The sequence below is a fragment of the Psammomys obesus genome, unplaced genomic scaffold (genome assembly GCF_907164565.1).
Source record: "Psammomys obesus unplaced genomic scaffold, mPsaObe1.curated_primary_1811, whole genome shotgun sequence".
NCBI classification, from domain to species: domain Eukaryota; kingdom Metazoa; phylum Chordata; class Mammalia; order Rodentia; family Muridae; genus Psammomys; species Psammomys obesus.
In genome coordinates, this window is record NW_026596057.1 from 9036795 (window position 1) to 9056782 (window position 19988).

The 19988-nt window shown below is 37.3% G+C and overlaps 1 protein-coding gene across 2 annotated transcripts in view; it reads right to left on the bottom strand.

The window, feature by feature from the left end:
- Positions 1-459: 459 nt before the first annotated feature.
- The window catches only part of Rc3h1 (ring finger and CCCH-type domains 1), a 77606-nt gene continuing 58077 nt past the window's right edge, over positions 460-19988 (bottom strand). The window contains exons 14-20 of one of the 2 annotated variants that reach the window (XM_055624481.1): positions 15844-15996; positions 13173-13386; positions 12118-12208; positions 11845-11977; positions 10749-10910; positions 10025-10140; positions 460-7987 (exon numbers count right to left, since the gene is read on the bottom strand). In XM_055624481.1, coding sequence (XP_055480456.1) covers positions 7837-7987; positions 10025-10140; positions 10749-10910; positions 11845-11977; positions 12118-12208; positions 13173-13386; positions 15844-15996 — 1020 coding nt within the window. In that variant the 3' untranslated portion in view covers positions 460-7836. The remainder of the gene's footprint in view (positions 7988-10024; positions 10141-10748; positions 10911-11844; positions 11978-12117; positions 12209-13172; positions 13387-15843; positions 15997-19988) is intronic. The other variant, XM_055624482.1, reaches the window with a different exon arrangement.

The following is a 19988-nucleotide window of genomic DNA, read 5'->3' on the forward strand; positions in this document are numbered from 1 at the left end:
CCAGTCCTCTGGAAAATGCACTTTCAACTACTCAGCCATTTCCACCAGCCAGTCCCCTCCCTTTATGTTATTCACTGTTAACGAATGCAAGTTAAGAGACAATATAAACTTACATCCAAGACTTTGGATGTAAGACTGGGAGTCAGCTGCTAAATAAGACAAGCATTTTGTCTGAGGAAGGAAGACCATTTAGTTTGGGCAAAAAAAAAAAGCTCTTGGCTTGATCAGAAGTCATAAAATCACGCCATGTTAGGTCACTGAATATGGCCCTAGGCAGTCTCAGAAGCAGCCCTCTCTGAACTGCAACATACTCAAACCTACACAAGTTCCCATGTTAGAGAAAACTGATGACCCCTAGTGTACTTACTAGCACAAATTAGAGTTTTAAAGTTTTCATTAACAATCCCAAGACAGTGAGATGGCAGACTCATTTACAAGAAAACCACCACACATTGTTCCTCCTCATTAATTTATCATTTAATATAAATGCTGACAGAAAGCAGATAAAGACCTTGTAGACACTTTCATATATTTACAATCCAAAAGGTGAATCACCTCCTTCTATTTGTTAAAATGAACCCTTTTATCTGCAACTCACAAGAGCCTTAAATCCTAATTAGGAGCAACAAGAGGCTGAGTCAGTTTCCAAGGTAATAAAGGAAATAGCACTTTAACAAAATGTGGCATCTTTAATATAAACAACATGCACACAAATAATACAAAATTGAGAGAGAAGGCCTTAATCTTCTCAAAAATATGCAACAAGCGGAACATGTACTCGTTCAGATCCATAGTTCTGTAGCCCTAAACACACTATTTCTTTTTTTTCCACCTAATGTGTTTTGAAGGCCGTTTAAAAAGTGGAAATATTAAATAGATTAAACAAGAAAAGGAATGTTCCATTTCAAGTTAGATTCTTTTTCTTTTTTCCTATTAAAAAAAGAACTTTCAGAAGATAATGCCTCCATACAAAATCTCACCTTTGGCCAGACGCTAAGAAGTTAGTCACAGGCTGGTGAACCCCAACCCATTGTTTGTTCTCAATTGGAAACATTTGGAAAAATGTAAATTTTCACAAAATTCATTAATTTAAAAGTCAACTGTTACTTCAAGACTCAATCCAAAAGAAATCTGAGCAGGTGGGTAGAGAATGACACAAAAAGAATAAGGAACTGAGGCAATGGAAAAATACAGGAATGTAGGAAAATCTTTTAAAATAGTATTTTATACAACACTGATTCTGAGAAGGGAAGTCACACGACCTGAAACTGCAATTTCATAAAGCCATCTCTATTCTGACTCAAATCTCATGGGCTCCTTTATTAGCTTAGATTACTTTTGTTAAGTATACCTCTGCAGGGCACAATCACATACAATCAATACGATTGGTAATTACACAAGCTCTATCCCAAGCAAATATGAATCAATGTTATTTTTTTTAAAAACAAAACAAAACAAAAACTAAGTAAAATCCACCCAAAAAGGTGATAATGACTGCAGAATGTCTCAGGAGACTAGTATGAGCCAAGAGACCAATTGACCATAGTCAGGGAAGGGTGGCGGGGGTAAAAGGGAAAAGACCACACACGAAGAGGAACCTCACAACTGGAAAATGTTTAGGTGGGTGAAAGGTTTTTTATAACCCTGGTTCACTTTCTGTATTACTCCTGGAAAGTCACAGATTCATTAAAAAGTAAGATTCTGAGGCCTAGGACCTGTGAATGATTTTTTTTTTCTTTCAAGTTCTTTTACATCCAGAAGGTGGGAAGACAAAAAGATGAAAAAGAGGATAAGTGAAAAGTTGGAAAAAAAAAAAAAAAAACCAAACCAAAAAGCAGATGGGGGAAAAATTTCTCAGGACTTAGCTAAACAGGGAGTGTAGAGCTAAAAAGCAAAAGTTGTTATTTCTCTGTAAATAGAGAAACAAAATTTTACGGTGTGTTTGGATATTACTGTGAAATGCCAGCCAACAAACAGAACAGGCTACCCCAATAAATTATAAAGATGCAATTTCAAAAAGGAGACTAAAACCAAACACAGAACGCAGACCATTATCCCCAGCATTTGTTTGCATCCATTTCTTGGCCTTTCATGCACTTACTGGAGTTGGGACCACCTGACAGTTTCCAGTTATAAGATGACTCTGAGTGTACAACCTAACATGGGAGCCAAAGACTTGTGAGCTCTGCCTACTTAGCATTAAAAGAGAAAACATAAAACCAAATGATGAACTAACCAGAAAGTGAGTCTTCAATACAAACAAACAAACAAACAAAACTCACTTTATCTACTATACAACATACATTAAGATAACAAACTCCACAGGATTTCATTTTTCTAAATACACATTTTTCTGACACAGTATTGTCTTAAGGTTTAAAATTTCCACCTTGGGTTACAATGCCTTAGTTTCTTGTGAAAATGAAGGTTAAATTCAGGGAAATTCAGTGTGTGTCTGAAATCCAGAGGCTTTAAGAACAATTCCAGTGCTAAGGGAAGTCCCTTCATCATAACGGGATCCCAAGGACTCTTTACCACTTTATTCAGTGTAGCATTGAAAGCCTACCTACTGAGAACACACTTATTACAAGGTGTCACTTACTCCTGGGGGTGGTGGTTTCCTATTCCTTATTAATGAAATTAGTATTACTAATCAATTACACTCTTACTTAGGAACACACCTTTAGAAATTACAGAAACAGAATCTTAAATTTTCAAACAGTATTATTTCCTATGCCTTTTGAAAAAAACAAAACAAAACCAGCTTTCTTTGAAGTGGCTCAGAAAAGCTGACTAAGAACGTTAAAAAAAAAATAATAATAACACAATTTACTCCCAGCAAGTCGTTTCAGCAGGAATTTTTTTTAAAGCTAAGCTGAATAAATAAATAAATAACAAAAGTCACAGCTGTCCAAGGTAGACATGGATGTGTTTCTGCGAAACAAGCATGCAGGTAAAATGGTGACAGTAGTAAATTTCTTGTTGTGTTCACCAATACGGTGGAGAATAAACAGTCTCAGAGAAGTTGGTTAATCTGAGTTCTATTTTCAGGAGCTGAGATCCCTTTGCAACACTATAAGCATGTATTAACAAGATTTTAATACACTCAAACCTTTTATAGGGCAAGTGTGTAATAGTGTAATACTGAAGCTAATTTGCAAGGTCATTAACTCCTCCTGAAAACTAATTAGGCCATATCTTTTACTAAATCATTACAGATTTTTTTTCCACAAAGATTTCACATATTGAATTCTTAATTTTTTTAAAGCCCAAATGGAGAATATGGTAAAATTTCATTCTATCACTATTTTGTACATATAAATAATAGCAAATTAATCCCATTTAGTGAAAATAAGGGGTCCCTGAACATAAGCTGAACAGGTACTAACTACAGTTAATCATTTCTCACAAGCCTTGAGCTCAGGAAGAAGCCCCAGCCCCATGACTTGACCATAGTGAAAGTACATTGTCCTCTAGGCACAAGTGAAAGTAGAAAAACACTGAAGATACTATTACATCAAGACAGTCCCCAAAAGGGAGAGTGAGTTGCTTAAACAAATATTGTCAAGGATGACATTTACTGGTTTAGAGAAACTGATAAATTTTCATTACTTTTACATTTTATAAGGCCAGCTAACCTTAACAGTTAACTTCTGACATCTACACAGTACAATCAACTCACAAATACTACCAGGTTTCATAATCAAAATGGCTACTATTTCCCCTAAAACCAAAACAGAGTAAAGCACAAGTCTTTGGCGCTCCTTAAAGACATAGCAGGTTATCATTCTTTACCAGACCCTTTGCTTGCCTGCCAGTAGGGCAAATACCACATCTGTGCATCACTGAGTAATAACGCCATTAGAAAAGGCAACTTCACAGAAGTCATTGGCTAAGCGAATTCATTTGAATGCTCCATTTAGAGGCAGCAAACTGTCACTGTTACAGATTGGGTAAGTCAAGGGGAAACTGCAGAATGTCAAGGGGTCAGGAAGAAAAGAAAAAAAAGACAATTATGGGAAACGTAGGAACTAAATTTCAAGCTCCCATACTGAAGCTCATGGGAGTCTGATGAGATCATGTATCCAAGTAGCAAGTGAGAATTGCATCAATCTTCTGCTTTTAGGCAAAAAATAAATATGTGGGGGGGAAAAAAAAAGAAGGGAAGGAAGATGAGAGAAGGGAATGGCCCACATTAATGCCATACCAAACAAGTTCTTATACATTCTGAGTAGTTGAATATTTGCAGTTATTATTAATAGTGTCTTGTTATTTGAACATTATTACTAGAAACCTATGCTACAAGTTTTGTTTAATTAGAAAAGTGGTAAGGAATGGCTCTTTGGTCACATCAGAATCAGTAAGTTATCCAGGAGAGGGTAGCTACTAGACTTATCTTGTGTCTATAAATTAGGAAAGTGAGTCTAGATATTTCATTCTCAGTTTTTTACCATTTTCCAGAGACTCACTGAAAACAGAATGAACCAAAGTGCTTTCATATTCACTACAGTAACATGCTGGCTTTGTTTCTGAACAAGTGTGAGCAAAATGCTCCTTAACACTTCCAGAATTTTCTGTGTTCATCTGAGATGATTCTCAAAAAAAGTCATCTTCAGAAGAAACCATTTATGTGAAAAAACACATATTGTTGAGCATGCTGAACACAGCAGCATATGCCTGAAATCCCATTGCTCAGGAGGCTGAAGCAGAAGGGTCTTGAATCCACCAGTTTGGGCTACATGGTTAAGACTCTGTCCTAAAAGGGGTGTGGTGGCAGTGGTGCAAAAGCTCTACTTCCTGTTTGATGGTTTCATTTTTTAATGTCTCTAAAGACACAAATAAAAATCAATGCTTTTTAGATTTTGACAAAAACAGCAGTTAGTCATGAGTTATGCCTCAATTTATTGTTGCCTTATAACACAAAGTTTGTTAAAGGGAGGAAAAAAAAAAAAAACCCTCAAAGTTGTGGGGAGTTTTATTAAATCCCTAAACCTGGCAGTGGGCACAAACAAATACTCCCCACCCCCCAAAAAAAATACACCCAAGAATCGATAAGGGAAAATGACCAAATAACAAATAGCAGAATTGTAGGCACACCATCTTCCACTTTCTACCCAACCCAGATAGGCTATAGAGACTGGGGCTTGGGGAACTCATGCTACCATTTAAGAGACTAATTTTCTCCCTATATAAGAATACATCTAAAGAGATACTAGTGCACCGCAGCACAGTGTGCCTTTTGGGGGTTTCACACACATCACAATGAAAATTTACTTTTATTCTTAAATCCAACAAAACCAATACACAGGATTTCTTCCCCTAGTCATTCTAATTTCCAAAATAAACCATCTGCTTCTAAGACTTAAGAATTATCTGACATGTCCAAAGGAGGTAAGATCTGCCCAAAATCTGTCTACTGAAGGCAAGAGGCCAATAATGTGGCATTTTATAGATGTGCAGAAAAATAAAAATCCTGTCAGACATAACAGTTCTTTCCTTCTCTCAATAAATAATGAGTAACGTATAAATGTAAGACATTTTATCCTAAAAAAAAAAAAAAGGCCAAAAAAGCAAACACACAAATGTATAATATTTAAAATTAAAAGGAAAATGTATGCATCAACTGAGAAATGCCTCACCGTCATTCGGTGCCTCTACCTCCCAATCAGTCATTTTATTGCAACAGCTGCGCTTATGCGAAGAAATCTTTAAAACATACCCGATATATATACAGATATAGCCATGTATATATGTATATATATATATATATAATATATATAAATTTTCATTTAAATAAAAAAGAAAGCTCGAATCCCAAGCCAATATGTGTATATCAAATCCTTGACCAGCCAGGTCTGTAGGGCATAATCAAATTCAATGTGAAATAGTATATAAACACGGTGCCTTGACTGGGCAAATTAAATAATTGCTACTCAAATGAGTGTTCTGTTTGGATTTCCTACTGGTAGGCAATGGCAGGACTATTTTTCCCTTCCCACCCCTATCCCATCCCTACCCCACCCCCACCCACTTGTTTCAATAACAATATGAAATGGACACAGAGCTTAGACTGAGGTGGCTCTGACCTCAGCAGGAGTTAAGGGTTAAGAATATAAGAAATAAGAAAAATATAAACTTTTTCTTTTACCCAACCAAAGCAATGCAGTAACTTATTACATAACCAGTGCTTTCTTGTTTAGAAGTATTATCTAGAAAGGGAAACTGACATCAGACAATAAGAGGGATGGAGTGATTTTATGAAATAGTCCCCCACCGAACTCATTTTACAGAGGTTTAGTAAATTAAGCATATAGTGGTAGCATTAGAATATGTGCAGCAGAACTAAATAAAAATCCTTCCTTACTCTTCAACGTTTTCATAAACGTTTCTAATGTCAGAAAGCCAAGTCTACGAAACCTCACTTCAAGTCATTTATTACTAGTTATGCTAGTAATTCTGAGTGGCAACAAGTAATCGATGCATAAACTATCCTGAAGACTCAGGCAGTTTCTATCTGCCAAATCTCTTATGCTTTTGAAAAGAAAATAAAAATTCTACTGAAATAATATGTCCCTCTTTATTGCAGTTCATATCAAGTGTTAAGGTTTATTTAATTTTGAAATTTTATGTGTGTGTGTTGTCTGTGTGTATGCACATGCACTCATGTGGGCCTGGTGCCCACACGGGCCAGAAGAGGATTTGAGATCCCTTGGAAGTGAAGTTACTAGCAGCTGTAAGCCTCCCTGTGGGTGCTGGGAAGAATCTGGGTCCTCTGGGAGAACAGCCAATGCTCTTTTGCTGAGCCATATCACCAAGTTTTAGGACATGGTTCATTGTCCTGGTTTGTCCATTCTAGAGTTTCAAAAGAAGTTTAATTTGTACGCACAGCTCCAATTTTCCAACATGAGCTTAACACAGGAGAACAGGAATTATTTATTTTTATTATTAACAATTTGAAGCTCATTTCTTTTTCTTATTTTGGTTTTCTCCTGCCTCAACATCTTGAGTTCTGGGATTACAGGAATGAGCTATCATGTCCAGTTTAGAGTTCGTTCTTAAAGTAATCTTCACTTAAATCTAATTAAACACTGTAAGTACTAAATAGGCTTTCAGATTTTGAGGCGAGAATGCGAGGAATCCTTAACATGGAAATGTGTAGCTCAATATAATCAACTGCCTGTTGATATCTCTAAAAAGTTGAAATTAAAACCCTCAGATAAGTTTTACTGTTGTAAAAAAAAAAAAGTGTCTACCCACAAAGCCAGTGATCCAGAAACAGGGTGGGTATGGGCGGGGTTAAAGAATCGCTCTAATAAAATCAGTTTGCTGCACAGTTTCTAATAACCCAATCTATTACCACAGAATTCTTGGAAACGGTGCTTTTTTGTCTATTTTAGTTTACAGTTGTGAGAGTTGGAAGGACTGGGAGAAAGGAATTATACACTGGGTATGTAATAATACCAAAATACAAGAAAAACCTACTTCATTAAGATCATACAATTAATCAAACAGAGTGTATATATAATATCTTCTTTTTTTTTTAAAGCCCTGGATCCAAGGCGTCCAAAGTTATTAAAATAAAGTTCATTCACAGAACAAAAACAAATTTAATCTGAATTGCTTGCAGATACTGCTAATTTTCTTTTCTTTAAATTAAAAAAATGCATTAATGTGAACTATGTGCAGGTTTGTTTAGTTGTAGTATTTGTGCACATCGCCTTGGCTGCTTTTCCTGGATTTTGCTGAGCACTCAGAAAGTTTAGAAGTTATCCATTCTTCTATCTCTATGCCCCACAAACTGATCAGGAGCAGAAGGTAGAAGCAGGCGCCCATATCCTAGGGAGCAGAACTGGAAGTAACTCCTGATCTCTGGGAATCACTGTTATCTCCTCCTCCCTCAGGGTCTTCTGACAGGTTCATAGAGCTGGTCTTGTCTGACAGGAGGCTGAGATTCTCTTGTGTCAAAGCTGATCCATTTGGTACATCACTGTTAATTACATGAAAAACAGTCAGAATTTTTAAAAGAGCAATTACTCTGAATAAAATTCAATCAATAGGACATATAATTTAGTACTGTAGAAAAATATGAGCCAGGAGTAGTGGCACATGCCTTTAGTTCAAGCAGGAAGCAGAGACAGGCTGATCTCTTTCAGTTTTAGTCTAGCTTGGTTCCAGGCCAACCAAGGCTACACAATGAGACTGCTTCAAACAACCAAAACAAAGGAAACTATATAAATAGCTTCCAAATTTTGGTTTTAACTCCTCATTCACATCGTAGCACACAGACAATAAACTAAAACTGACAAGTTTCCTGTTCTATATATACAGGTTTGTCAGAACACAACCTGCCTATTTGCTTATGTATCTATTACCACTTACACTGAGCTAAGGAGTTTACTTGGGAGGCAGGAATAGATAGTGAGACTCCTTCCCTGAAATTGCCAATATCTCAAAAGACCCATACCTTAAAATATTGGCTGCCTGGCATTTAAGAAAAAGTACTAACCTCCAATTTACCAAGTTTATTTGTATGGGAATTAATTTTGAACCTACGCTAGCATATATTTAAAATAGCCAAAAGCTAAGAAGATAGTAACAAGAACAATTAGAAATTCTTTGTTTATTTTGATTTTTTTGTTGTTGTTGAGACAGGGTCTTTCTACATAGCCCTGGCTATCCTAGGACTCACAATGAGTGTTAATATTAAAGGCATGTGCCACCATGCCCGGCAACATTATACGGTCTCATTACAGGTAATGAGGAAGTTGGCATAGGACTATGCATTCAAATGCCTCAAATGTGTCAAAGAAAATAAATAAGAATACACAAGTGAATTAAATACCATATTATGGGAGGGATCAAATAAAAACATGGCTAGGGACGGCCTGGAGATGGTCCAATCCCACCTTGTCTCAAAAGACCAAAAAAAAACAAAACAAAACAAAACAAACAAACAAATAAAAAACAACAATTTAACCCCACAATACTAAGCAAGGCTAAATGCTAAACTAAATGACATTAAAAAGACAGGTAAGATATCAATGATGAGAAATGGAAAACACTGGTGTTTAAAAAAGTACATATCTTTAATCTCAGAACTCTGGAGGCAGAGGCAGGTGGATCTCTGTAAATTCAAGGCCAGCCTGGTCTACAAAGTGAGTCCAGAACAATCAGGGCTCTGCTACACAAAGAAACCCTGTCTCAAAAAGTAAAGCAATGCAAAACAAAAAAACTGTCTCAAAAAGCAAAGCAAAACAAAACAAAATAAAAAAAAGTTCCTATCTTTATAAAAATTCTATCACCCATGGCGTGCATATTTTTGTAACAAAACTGAAATGGGGGAGGAGGAGACAGCTTAGTTTTTGTTAAAATATATGCGCAGTATTTTTGTGAGGTTCTGAGTCAAATAGCCAGTATGAAAACAAAATAAAAACAATAAGATAGGGGATGAGTGAGCTTTTAATCACTTATTAATTTTTATAGTGAGCATATATTCAAAATCATAAGGTTATACTTAAAGCAGTGAGAAGAAGGAAATGTAACCAGAAAATATATTTGTTAGGAATTAACAGATAATTGAACCCTGGTTAAGTGCTAAGTTTTGTGTTGCAAGTGTTTGCCCAGACGAGTCTCAAATTCCCATCTTCCTACCTCAACTTCTTTAGTGCCCACAGCTATATCCCACCCCAGCTCCTGAGGTAAATTTTATAACTGCGAGATTTAGTAAAAACATATTCTTTTCTCCTGCTGAGCAGTGGTAGCATACATCTTGAGTTCAAGGCCAACCTGGTCTATAGAGTGAGTTCCAGGAGAGCCAGGACTACACAGAGAAACCCTGTCTCAAAAAACCAATGTATATATTCATATTATTTTTTTCTTTTTATATGAAAACAAACAAACAAACAAAAAACCAAAAAAAAAAAAAAAACATTTTCATAAAGTCACTTTGGGTATGGTCAGATAATATAGATATTTCTCTTTCATGTATGGTTAAATAGGACTATAAAAGCATCCCTTTCCTTACCTGAATGTCAATGTAAGGTCTTCAGCTGGGACCTTGTTTTGTGGTTCTGGCTGTCCATTTTCTGTTTGTTTACTTGTAGCCAATTTGCTTTTCATGTCGACAGAACACTGGTTCTCCTTTAAAAGAAGAAGAAATAAGTCAGTAATCTGTGGTGTAATGGCATAGACCAAAATCAGACATGAACTAATGATCCAAAAATCATTCCTGGTTCATTGAGAATTAACAACAACAACAAGGCAGATGACAGAGTATACACAAAAGCATAACAGTACAACCTATCTTCTCACTACCTTTGGAAAATGCCACAAACCAACATGAAAAAATAGCACAGAGAACAGTGTACAGACTACATTTACTTAATGAAAATAGGCCAATATCTTAAAGGTCATAAAACCCAGCATTTTATTGTGTAAACATATCTTAATATTACAAAATCCAAAAGATTAAGCCTCATCCCATCTGCTTTCCTAATGAGTATGTTAAACAAAAACTTTAAAATTTCCAATTAATTGCTTTCCCCCCCAAAGTCTATGAAAAAGGGCAAACCCAAAACAACAGGTACTAAGAGTAATGATACAACCAGGTAACAAATCAAGTTTACAAGAACTACTCTAAATATTAGCCACTCTTCAGGCTACCTGGAATGGACTCCAGATGATTCGAAACTCTAAAGGGATACAGAATTTATTTCACCTACCCTCCCTTTTCCTACCTCGGCACTTACCATACTCAATTCCCGGGTTCTCTTCCCAATTTCCCTTTCCACCTGATGTAGTTCCAAGCTTAGCTGCTCACTTGAGATCATTCCAGGCCATTTTGGAGGGGGCTGTGGCTGGCCCGCCAGGGTGTTCACCTCCCTCTGTACTACTAGCCGGTTACTAACAGCCTGGTGCGCAAAGACAAGCACAGGCGTAGCTCAGCACACCTCATGCCACAGAAAGAATACTTTATCTCAAGTATTTACCACTAAACTAACCCCAAGTTTACTATAAAAACAATCCAACTATAAATTAGTTATCTCTTTTTTAGTAGCACTTGAATAAAAATGGTTTTATTTTCAAGAATGTGTCCTATGTGTTAGCATGTAAGTACAGGTGCCTATGGATGTGAAAAGAGGGTGCTGGATCCCCAGGAGCTGGAGTTACAGGCAATTGCAAAATAGGAGTCAAACTTTGATCCTCTGTAAGAACAGTAGCCATATTTTTAGCACCAAAATTATTATTATTATTTTTTACATTTCAAGAAGAAGCCAATTATAAATGTGTATCTTTCTTACTGCTATAACTCCTATATTTTATCTATAAAAAACTCAATGATAGCAAGTATTCCTCCCCCCCAGGTACTCAGACGATATTCTTTTTTTATTAGTCAAGAACTAAATCTAGTTCTGAATTCTCTGAAGAATGGATATCTAACACTTAGGCGAAGGCTTTAAAATTCTGTGCTTACTGTATCCCAAAAATTACTATTTAAGGGGGCTGGAGAGGTGGTTTGGTGGCTAAGATCATATACTGCTCTGTTTGCAGTATCCATGTCAGGAGGTCTACAATTGCCTGTAACTGCAGCACCAGGCAGATCCAATTATCCTCCAGCACCTGTATTCTTGTACAAATACAGGCACATAATGAAACCATTTTTTAAATCAAATTTTAAATCCTTGGGAACTTCAAAACTAGAGCACAAAATAGTTGCAGTGCTAAACAGGTGTATCTCAGTGTAAGCATTAAGGGAGGATGGTGAGTTTGAGGTTAGCTGGGCTTCACAGTGATACTCTATATCAAAACTCTCAACACAATAAAAAGTTATCTGTAGGTATGTACCTCTAGTCCACGTAACTGGGTCTGCTGGCTGATCTGATGATTCAGTTGCTGCAATTCTAGCCGTAGTTGTTCTCTTTCAGCAGATAGGAGGGGTTTTCCATGACTGGCCACTTCTGCCATGGACAATTTCTCTCTTTGGTAAGAAAGAAATAAATCCTGAGGTGACTTTTGTGTAAAATTTTATTTAGTAAAATCACTACTGACTAGAAAAACAAAGCAAAGAAAGCTGAATGCTTTCAAGTATTTATAGCAAGTAAAAAGAATGACTTATACCTCTCAATGAAGTGTCCCTGAGGAGGTATGTTTGCATGAGGTGAATATGGAGAATCTCCCCAGCCACCATGAGCTCCATATGGACTATAATCTGTAAGGGAACAGTTTATTGTGGCAGGATGTAATTCACAAGTTTGAGTCATCTAAGGTACTATAATCAAAAAAAGGCAAAGGCACATTGTTTCTGTATATCTCTCTGTCTAAGACAGTTATCTGCCAAAATGATCATACTGTTACTTGTTTCTTCCCCACTGAACCTTCAGTTTCATATTTTCTTCTCAGTGTGTGCACACTGAGAGTTTGAATGTAGAGGTGATTACTGATGTCAGGTTATCCTCCCAAAGCACTGGGCTTATAGACACACATGTCTGCATTTTATGTGTGTACTGGGGATACAAATTCAGATCTTCTTTATCCAATCAGTCATCTCCTCAGACTCCAAGAATCTATTATTTTAATAAACAAGAGCCATTTAAAGATAAAATCCACAGGCATCTTGTTTTTCTTTTGAGACAGGGTCTCTAGCCCAGAATAGCCTCCAAATAGTGTACTATGTACTCAAGGCTGAATTTGAACATTCTGATCTTTCTACCTCCATCTTCCAAGTGCTAGGATCAATGGCTCGTACCCTAACACCTGGTTTATGTGGTTCTGGGTATTGAATCTAGGGTTTCATGTATATTAAACACACACTCTGCCAACTGAGCTCCACCCCAGCCCCTCAGGGAATCTTAATATATAAACAGTTAATTTTAGTTTAAGCTCTTAAAATTCCCTGAGGTATAATTCTTTATGTTTGTTTGTGTTTTGAGACAGAGTTTCTCTGTATAACTGCTCTGGCTGTCCTGGAACTTGCTTTGTAGACCAGGCTGGCCTCAATTGAGAGATCCCCCTGCCTCTGTCTCCTGAGTGCTGGGATTAAGGTGGGTGCTACCACACCCAGCTTTGCAATTGCTTTCTTACAGGAAAGAGTTTAAAAATCACTGCATTTAAGATTTTTAAAAGCACTGACAGAATTATATTGAGAGTCATGACTACTATTCTGGGATTCTTACCTGAAATACTAATAGATTTTGTGGGTGCTCCCTGAGGTGCCATAGCCTGCATTGGGCCAGCACCCTGATACAGCGTTTTGGATGTTCGAGAGATGGCACCAAACCGAGATACTGTCGGTCGGTCTCCAAATGGGATGAGGTCATCATCACTAGTTTCCACTGCTCTTCTCTGAAGATCCAATCGCTGGTCTCTCATTCCTTTACTTTCTACATTCTGACAAAAAGCAAAACTGAGATTATGGCTAGTTTCTACTAGCCTTATAGAGAGGTTAATAAGAATATGATGCTCTTATTAAAAAATCTTTACTGTCTTTGGATGTCACATAAACATTGCTTTTAGACCACAGTAGAAAATATATGACCAACTTTAAGTACAGGTGACAGAAGATGATAGATCCACCCATTCCTAAACAGTATGTATGAACATTAACTTGTTAGGCAAGCACTTTACCACTGAGCTACATGCCTAGCCCACATATCAATGCTTGAGAGACACTGAGTTATGACTTCTTTCACATATTTGGAAAACTTTTAATGGCATCTATACTACGTTAGGAATTTTGTTATTGTTTACTGATTTAAGGAAATTCATTTTACTTTGCTAATGTTACTTCAGTGTGATAACTTTTTTGAAAGCACCTTACATTACTATTTTATTTCAGCTCATTCTAATGAAAGGTGTCCTATCGTGTAGAAACATACATTTTGCTCATCATTACACAGAAGTTTGGTTTCAATTTAATTTTACCTTATTTGATGGTAGGGACTGAGCCCAGGGCCTCTCTGTCACATTTCCAGTTCCCTTGCAGTTTGTTTTTTATTTAATTTTTTCCCCCTTTGGCCTGTTATCTACTTGAGTTGGTCTTATCTTAAACCAGCTATGTAAACGTTATCTATGAAACCCTACACAAATCAGTAGGGAATGTTTTTAGAATCAACAGGGAAAATGATGTCAAGCAATACCTCTTATGCCAGCAATATCTTTTTTTCTTCTTTTTTTGGGGACAGGGTCTCACTATGTCACCCTTGTAGACTAGAACTCACTAAGGAGACCAAACTGGCCTTGAAGTCAGATATCCACCATCTCTGCCTCCCTAGTGCTAGGATTAAATCCAGACTTAAACAAAACAAAACATAGTTCAAGCTGGCTATGATGTCACTGCCCTTTTGCCCCATTCTCTTAAGCTCTGGAATTCTAGGAATGAGTTATCTGGCCAGGAATACATGTCTAAGTATAACTTTCAGGATTGTGCACAAGGAGTCTCTAGAAAGTGTCCATTGACAATACACATAAGGGGCTGGGGAGATAGCTCAGCGCTTAAGAGTGCTTGTTCTTACAAAGGACCCAGCACTCATGTAGCTGACAACCATCCCTAACTCTAGTTCCTGGGTATCTTTTGATTTCTGAGGACACGAGGCACACCTGTCAAACACTGACATGCATGTGAGCAAAACACTTATACACATAAACTAAATAAACAACCCTAAAAAAAAAAAAAATCTTCAAAAAAATGAAGTTCAAAATAAAAATAATAGTAAAGAATCAGGTTACCCTGATCTAAAATTGTAGCTATGAGAAAGGCTAAGACAAGAGTATCACAAAGTCTGAAGTCAGCCTGTGCTATACACAGTGATTTCAAAGCCAACCCAAAAACTTAAGTGAGGTGCTGTCTCAAAAGGAAAAAGCAGTATCTGGGCACAGTGGTACCTGCCCATAATTCCAGCTACTCTACAGGCCAAGACAAGAGGGATACTTTATCCAAACAATAGGCATTAAACTCAGGGTAGAGGTTACTTTCTAACAGGGAGGAGTGAGGAAGAAAAGGAGTGAGGAGGTTAACTACTTTTGTAAAGTTTTATTTCTACCAAAGGGGGGCAATAAATATATAAAATAATGATATGTAAATACAGAAACATTAAACCTTAGCTAACTAGCTAGTTATTATATTTTCATTTTTTAAAAAAATCCAAAAAAATTTTTGTTAAAAAAAAAGGATTTCTTTACCAAATAAATTAACCAAGTTGGTTGTTTAAACTTCACACTTGTAAGAGTTTTAATTTATTTGGTAAAGAAATCCAAAATCTTTTTTAAAATTAATATCTTGGTTTTCTGAGACAGTGTCTTTATATATAGTCTTAGCTGTTCTGAAACTTACTATGTAGACCAGGCTGGTCTTGAACTCATAGAGAGCCACCTGCCTCTGGCTCACAGGTGTTGGGATTAAAGTCTGGTAGTACCACTCCCTGGCAAATTAATTTAGTTATGTGTCTTTGTACATCTGTGTGAGTATACGCACTGAGCGTGGGTGCTCACGCAGGCCAGAGGAGAGCACTGGATCATCTGGAGCCAGAGTTAAAGGTGGTTGTGAACTGCCCAACATGGGAGCTGGGCACTCAAGTCCTTTGCAATGGCAATATGCTCTCTTAATCACTGAGCCATCTCTCCAGCCCTGAAATCTAGGCTATTGATTAAATACTTAAAATTACTTAATTTGGATCTGAAAAATTATTGGGAAATTGCTACCTGAAATGATATACAATATATTCTTCTTTGTCAAGATAATAAAATGCTTTATACTTAAATGAAACAAAAGCAAAACTCAATTAGTTGTCCCTAAACTTTAATAGATAAAATTTATGTATCTAGATTTATATTCGCCATTACACATACCATCATTTCCACACTCCCTGCTGCCACAACATCTTTGGGTTTTGCATCTTTGGTTCCAATGTAGGAGCCGATGGTATCACATGACCAGGGAGAATATTGGCTATAATCATTTGCTTTGTATTTTCCAGCTATCTTCAGTTCTTCATCTAAAAACTATAGATAAAAGGGGGGAGGGGATAGAAAATGGGTCTATGAGTAAGCAAAACAGAAAAAGCAGGGCACATTTTTTTGGAATTTTGAGACAGGGTTTCTCTGCGTAGCCCTGTTTGTCCTGGACTCACTCTGTAGACCAGGCTAGCCTTGAACTCACAGAGATCTAAGAGATCTACCCACCTCTGCCTCCCAAGTGCTGAGATTAAAGGCATGCACCACCACCACCACCACGCTGTAAACTTGTTTGTTTGTTTGTTTTGAGGCAAGGTTTCTCTGTGTAGCCTTGGCTGTCCTGGACTCACTTTTGTAGACCAGGCTAGCCTTGAACTCACAGAGATCTAAGAGATCTACCCACCTCTGCCTCCCAAGTGCTGAGATTAAAGGCATGCACCACCACCACCAGGCTGTAAACTTGTTTGTTTGTTTTGGGGCAAGGTTTCTCTGTGTAGCCTTGGCTGTCCTGGACTCACTTTTGTAGACCAGGCTGGCCTCGAACTCAACAGAGATCTGCCTCCTTCTGCCAGGATTACAGGCATGTGCCCCTGCACCTGGCTCCCTGTAAAACATATTCTTATATTATTTGACTTGAGAGAAAAAAAAACAAAAACTTACACTCCAATTAGACTCATTATATATAACAAATGAATAAAGTTTGAGACAAGGTTTCATGTATTTCAGGTAGGCCTCAAAGTTGTTATGTAGCCAAGGATGACCTAGAACTTTTGGATCTTCCTGCCTCCGTACCCAATTTACAACGTGTTATGGACTGAACCCAGAGATTTGTGCGTGCTAGGCAAGTACTCTACCAACTGAGCTATATTCTTAGCTCACATTCTCTAATTAAAGGAAAATAAAATCCCTAGCAAAACTAACCAATGAAAAATATTAGTATAGAAATGGAAAAGGAAGGACAACACACATTCGTGATAGCTATAAGCAATGTTTTGCTGGACATAGTAACCCAGACCTATAATTCCCAGCACTTGGGAAGCTGAGGCAGGAGACACTGACTTTGAGGCCATCTTGAGTGAATTCAAGATGAATCTGGCTACAATGTGAGATTCTGTTTCAAAAAAACTCCAAACCAAAACAAATATATTAGCACTACTTTATAGAAACATAAATCTAGTACTCAGAATTATGGCACTATGTCACATAAACCAAGTATGACCTTGATTTTACTATCTCTCCATATTTGCAAATCTTATTTTTCTTTTTTAACTACACTACTGGTTTCTCCATTACTGAACTAAAAACACATCTTAATTTATATGTCTCAATTATTTAAAAATTATGCAAATAGGAACAGATAGACTTTTTATTTGTTGCTTTTCTGGTTTTTCAAGTTAGGGGTTTCTCTTGTGTAGTCCTGGTTGTGCTGAAACTCACTCTGTATACAGCACTGGCCTCAAACCCTGCCTGTCTCTGCCTCCTCAGTGCTGGGATTAAAGGTTCAAGGTCACTCTGTTCTATAGAGTGAGTTCCAGGATAGCCAGGGACTCACAGAGAAACCCTGACTAAAAACAAAAACAAAACAAAATAAACAGAAAAAGTAGAAGAAACAGGTGTAGTACAGAAAGATCACCAAGGTATGTAATCCCAATACTTAGGAAGCTGTAGCAGGACTGCCTTGAGTTTGAGGTCAGCCTAATTCCAAAAAAGACTCCATCTCTAAAAGTAAGCGAGCCAGCAAGCAAACAAAGAAAAACTTGGTAAAATTTAATTTTAATACACTTAATTTAACCTATCATATCCAAGATATTAAAAACAAAGACCAGGTTTGATATCACATGTTGTTAATCCAAGCACTCAGGAAACAGAGGTAGATATATCTCTATAAATTCCAGGCCAAACTGGTCTCTATAAATGAGTTTCAGTGGGGCTGGAGAGATGGCTCAGAGGTTAAGAACACTGGCTTTTCTTCCAAAGGTCCTGAGTTCAATTCCCAGCAACCACATGGTGGCTCACAACCATCCATACTGAGACCTGGTACGCAGGCAAAACATGCAGGCAGAATGCTATATAAATAATAAATAAATCTTTAAAAAAAATTTTTAAATGAGTTTCAGGCCAGCCAGGGGTTATAAAGTAAGTCCCTACCTCAAAAGGCAAAACAAAACAAAAAATTGAATGTTAAGATTTTAGTTTTTGGTACTGAATCATTGGATTCAGTGTAGATTTTATGTTTATAGCATATCACCCCAGCCACATTTCCTGTACTCAACAACTACATGTGGCTAGTGGCTACCATACTGGTCAGTATGGAGTAATCTAGAGAGTTAATAAATCCTAATAAAACTGAAGCAGATGCTTTTCTTTTGTTTTTTGAGACAGAGTTTCTCTGTGTAGCCTTGGCTGTCTTGGACTGCCTTTGTAGACCAGGCTGGCCTTGAAGTCACAGAGATCTGCCTGCCTCTGCCTCCCTGCGTACTGGGATTAAAGGTGTGCTGTGAAGCAGATTTTTTTTTAATGAAAATTAACATACTGATTCTTTTGTGGGTCTCTGTCTGGCTTTAATGGTGCTGGGAGCTGAAACCCAGGCTTCACATACTCTTGTCAAGTCATTAATACTGAACCAACCCCCCCAGCTCACAACTGTTTATTTACTTTGAGTTCAATACTAGAAAACCTTTATCAGTGAGTCCAGTCTTAGGTAAACTACATTAATAGAATGAGGGGTCAGCTAGGTGTGGTACACATATCTGTAATCTCAGCACTCAGGAAGGCAGAGCTAGGTGGATCTCTGCAAATCTGAGGCCAGCCTGATCTACAAAGGGAGTTCAGGACAGCAACGCTACACAGAGAAACCCTGCCTCAAATAAAACAAACAAATAAAAAATTTTTAAAAAAAGAAAAGGAGGTCACTCAGATGGCTCAAGTGGTGCATGTGCTGTGCAAATCTGATGACCTAAGTTTGCAGTCTTGGAACCAAAGAACTGATTCCTATCCTACAAGCAGTCCTCTCGCCTCGATGCATGCCCCTCCCGAAACATACACAAAATGAATAGATGATTAAAGGCAGTTCTGGTAAAAAGACAGAAACAGATCAATGAAACAGAAGAGCTCAGAATCATACTTGATTATCTGTCATTTTTTCAAGACAGGATCTTTCTCTGTCTCTCTATGTAGTGCAGGCTGGCCTCTAAGGTATAATCATTTTGCGTCAGCATCCTACTGTGCTAGAATTACAGGTCATCACACCCACCCTAGTTAACTAATTGTGACAAAGCTGACTGTAGGATACTGAAAAAAGGATGCTCAAATCATTAAGTGGTGTTACACCAATAAGCTATCATTACAGAGAAAAAAAAAACAGACTTTGATTCTAATAGTTCACATAACGAAATTATTACGTATACAATGCTCTATCTGCATGTTCACCTGCATGCCAGAAGAGGGCACCAGATCTCATTGTAGATGGTTGTGAGCCACCATGGGAATTGAATTGGGGTCCTCTGGAAAAGCAGCCAGTGTTCTTAACCTCTGAGCCATCTCTCTAGCCCCCTCACATAACTCAATTCTAAATGGATTAAGGATCTAAATATATAATTCAACAATGAATCTGGAAGAAAACCAGAAAATAGTCTCTTAATTTTGAAACTTGATGAACATCATAATTTGAAACCTGATAATGAAATCTTGGGAACAGATTTCTCGTTTTCTTTCTTTTTCTCTTTCTCTCTCTCTCTCTTTCTTTCTCTTTCTTTCTTTCTTTCTTTCTTTTCCTTCCTTTCCCTCCCTCCCTCCTTTCTTTCTTTCTCTCTCTCTTTTTTTCTTTCTCTCTCTCTTCTTTCTTTCTTTCTTTCTTTCTTTCTTTCTTTCTTTCTTTCTTTCTTTCTTTCTTTCTTTCTTTCTTTCTTCTTCAAAACAGGGTTTCTCTGTGTAATCCTGGCTGTCTTGGAAGTCACTCTGAAGACCAGGCTGGCCTCAAACTCAAGAGACCCATCTGCCTCTGCAACTGCCTCCTGGGATTAAAGGCATATACCAACACC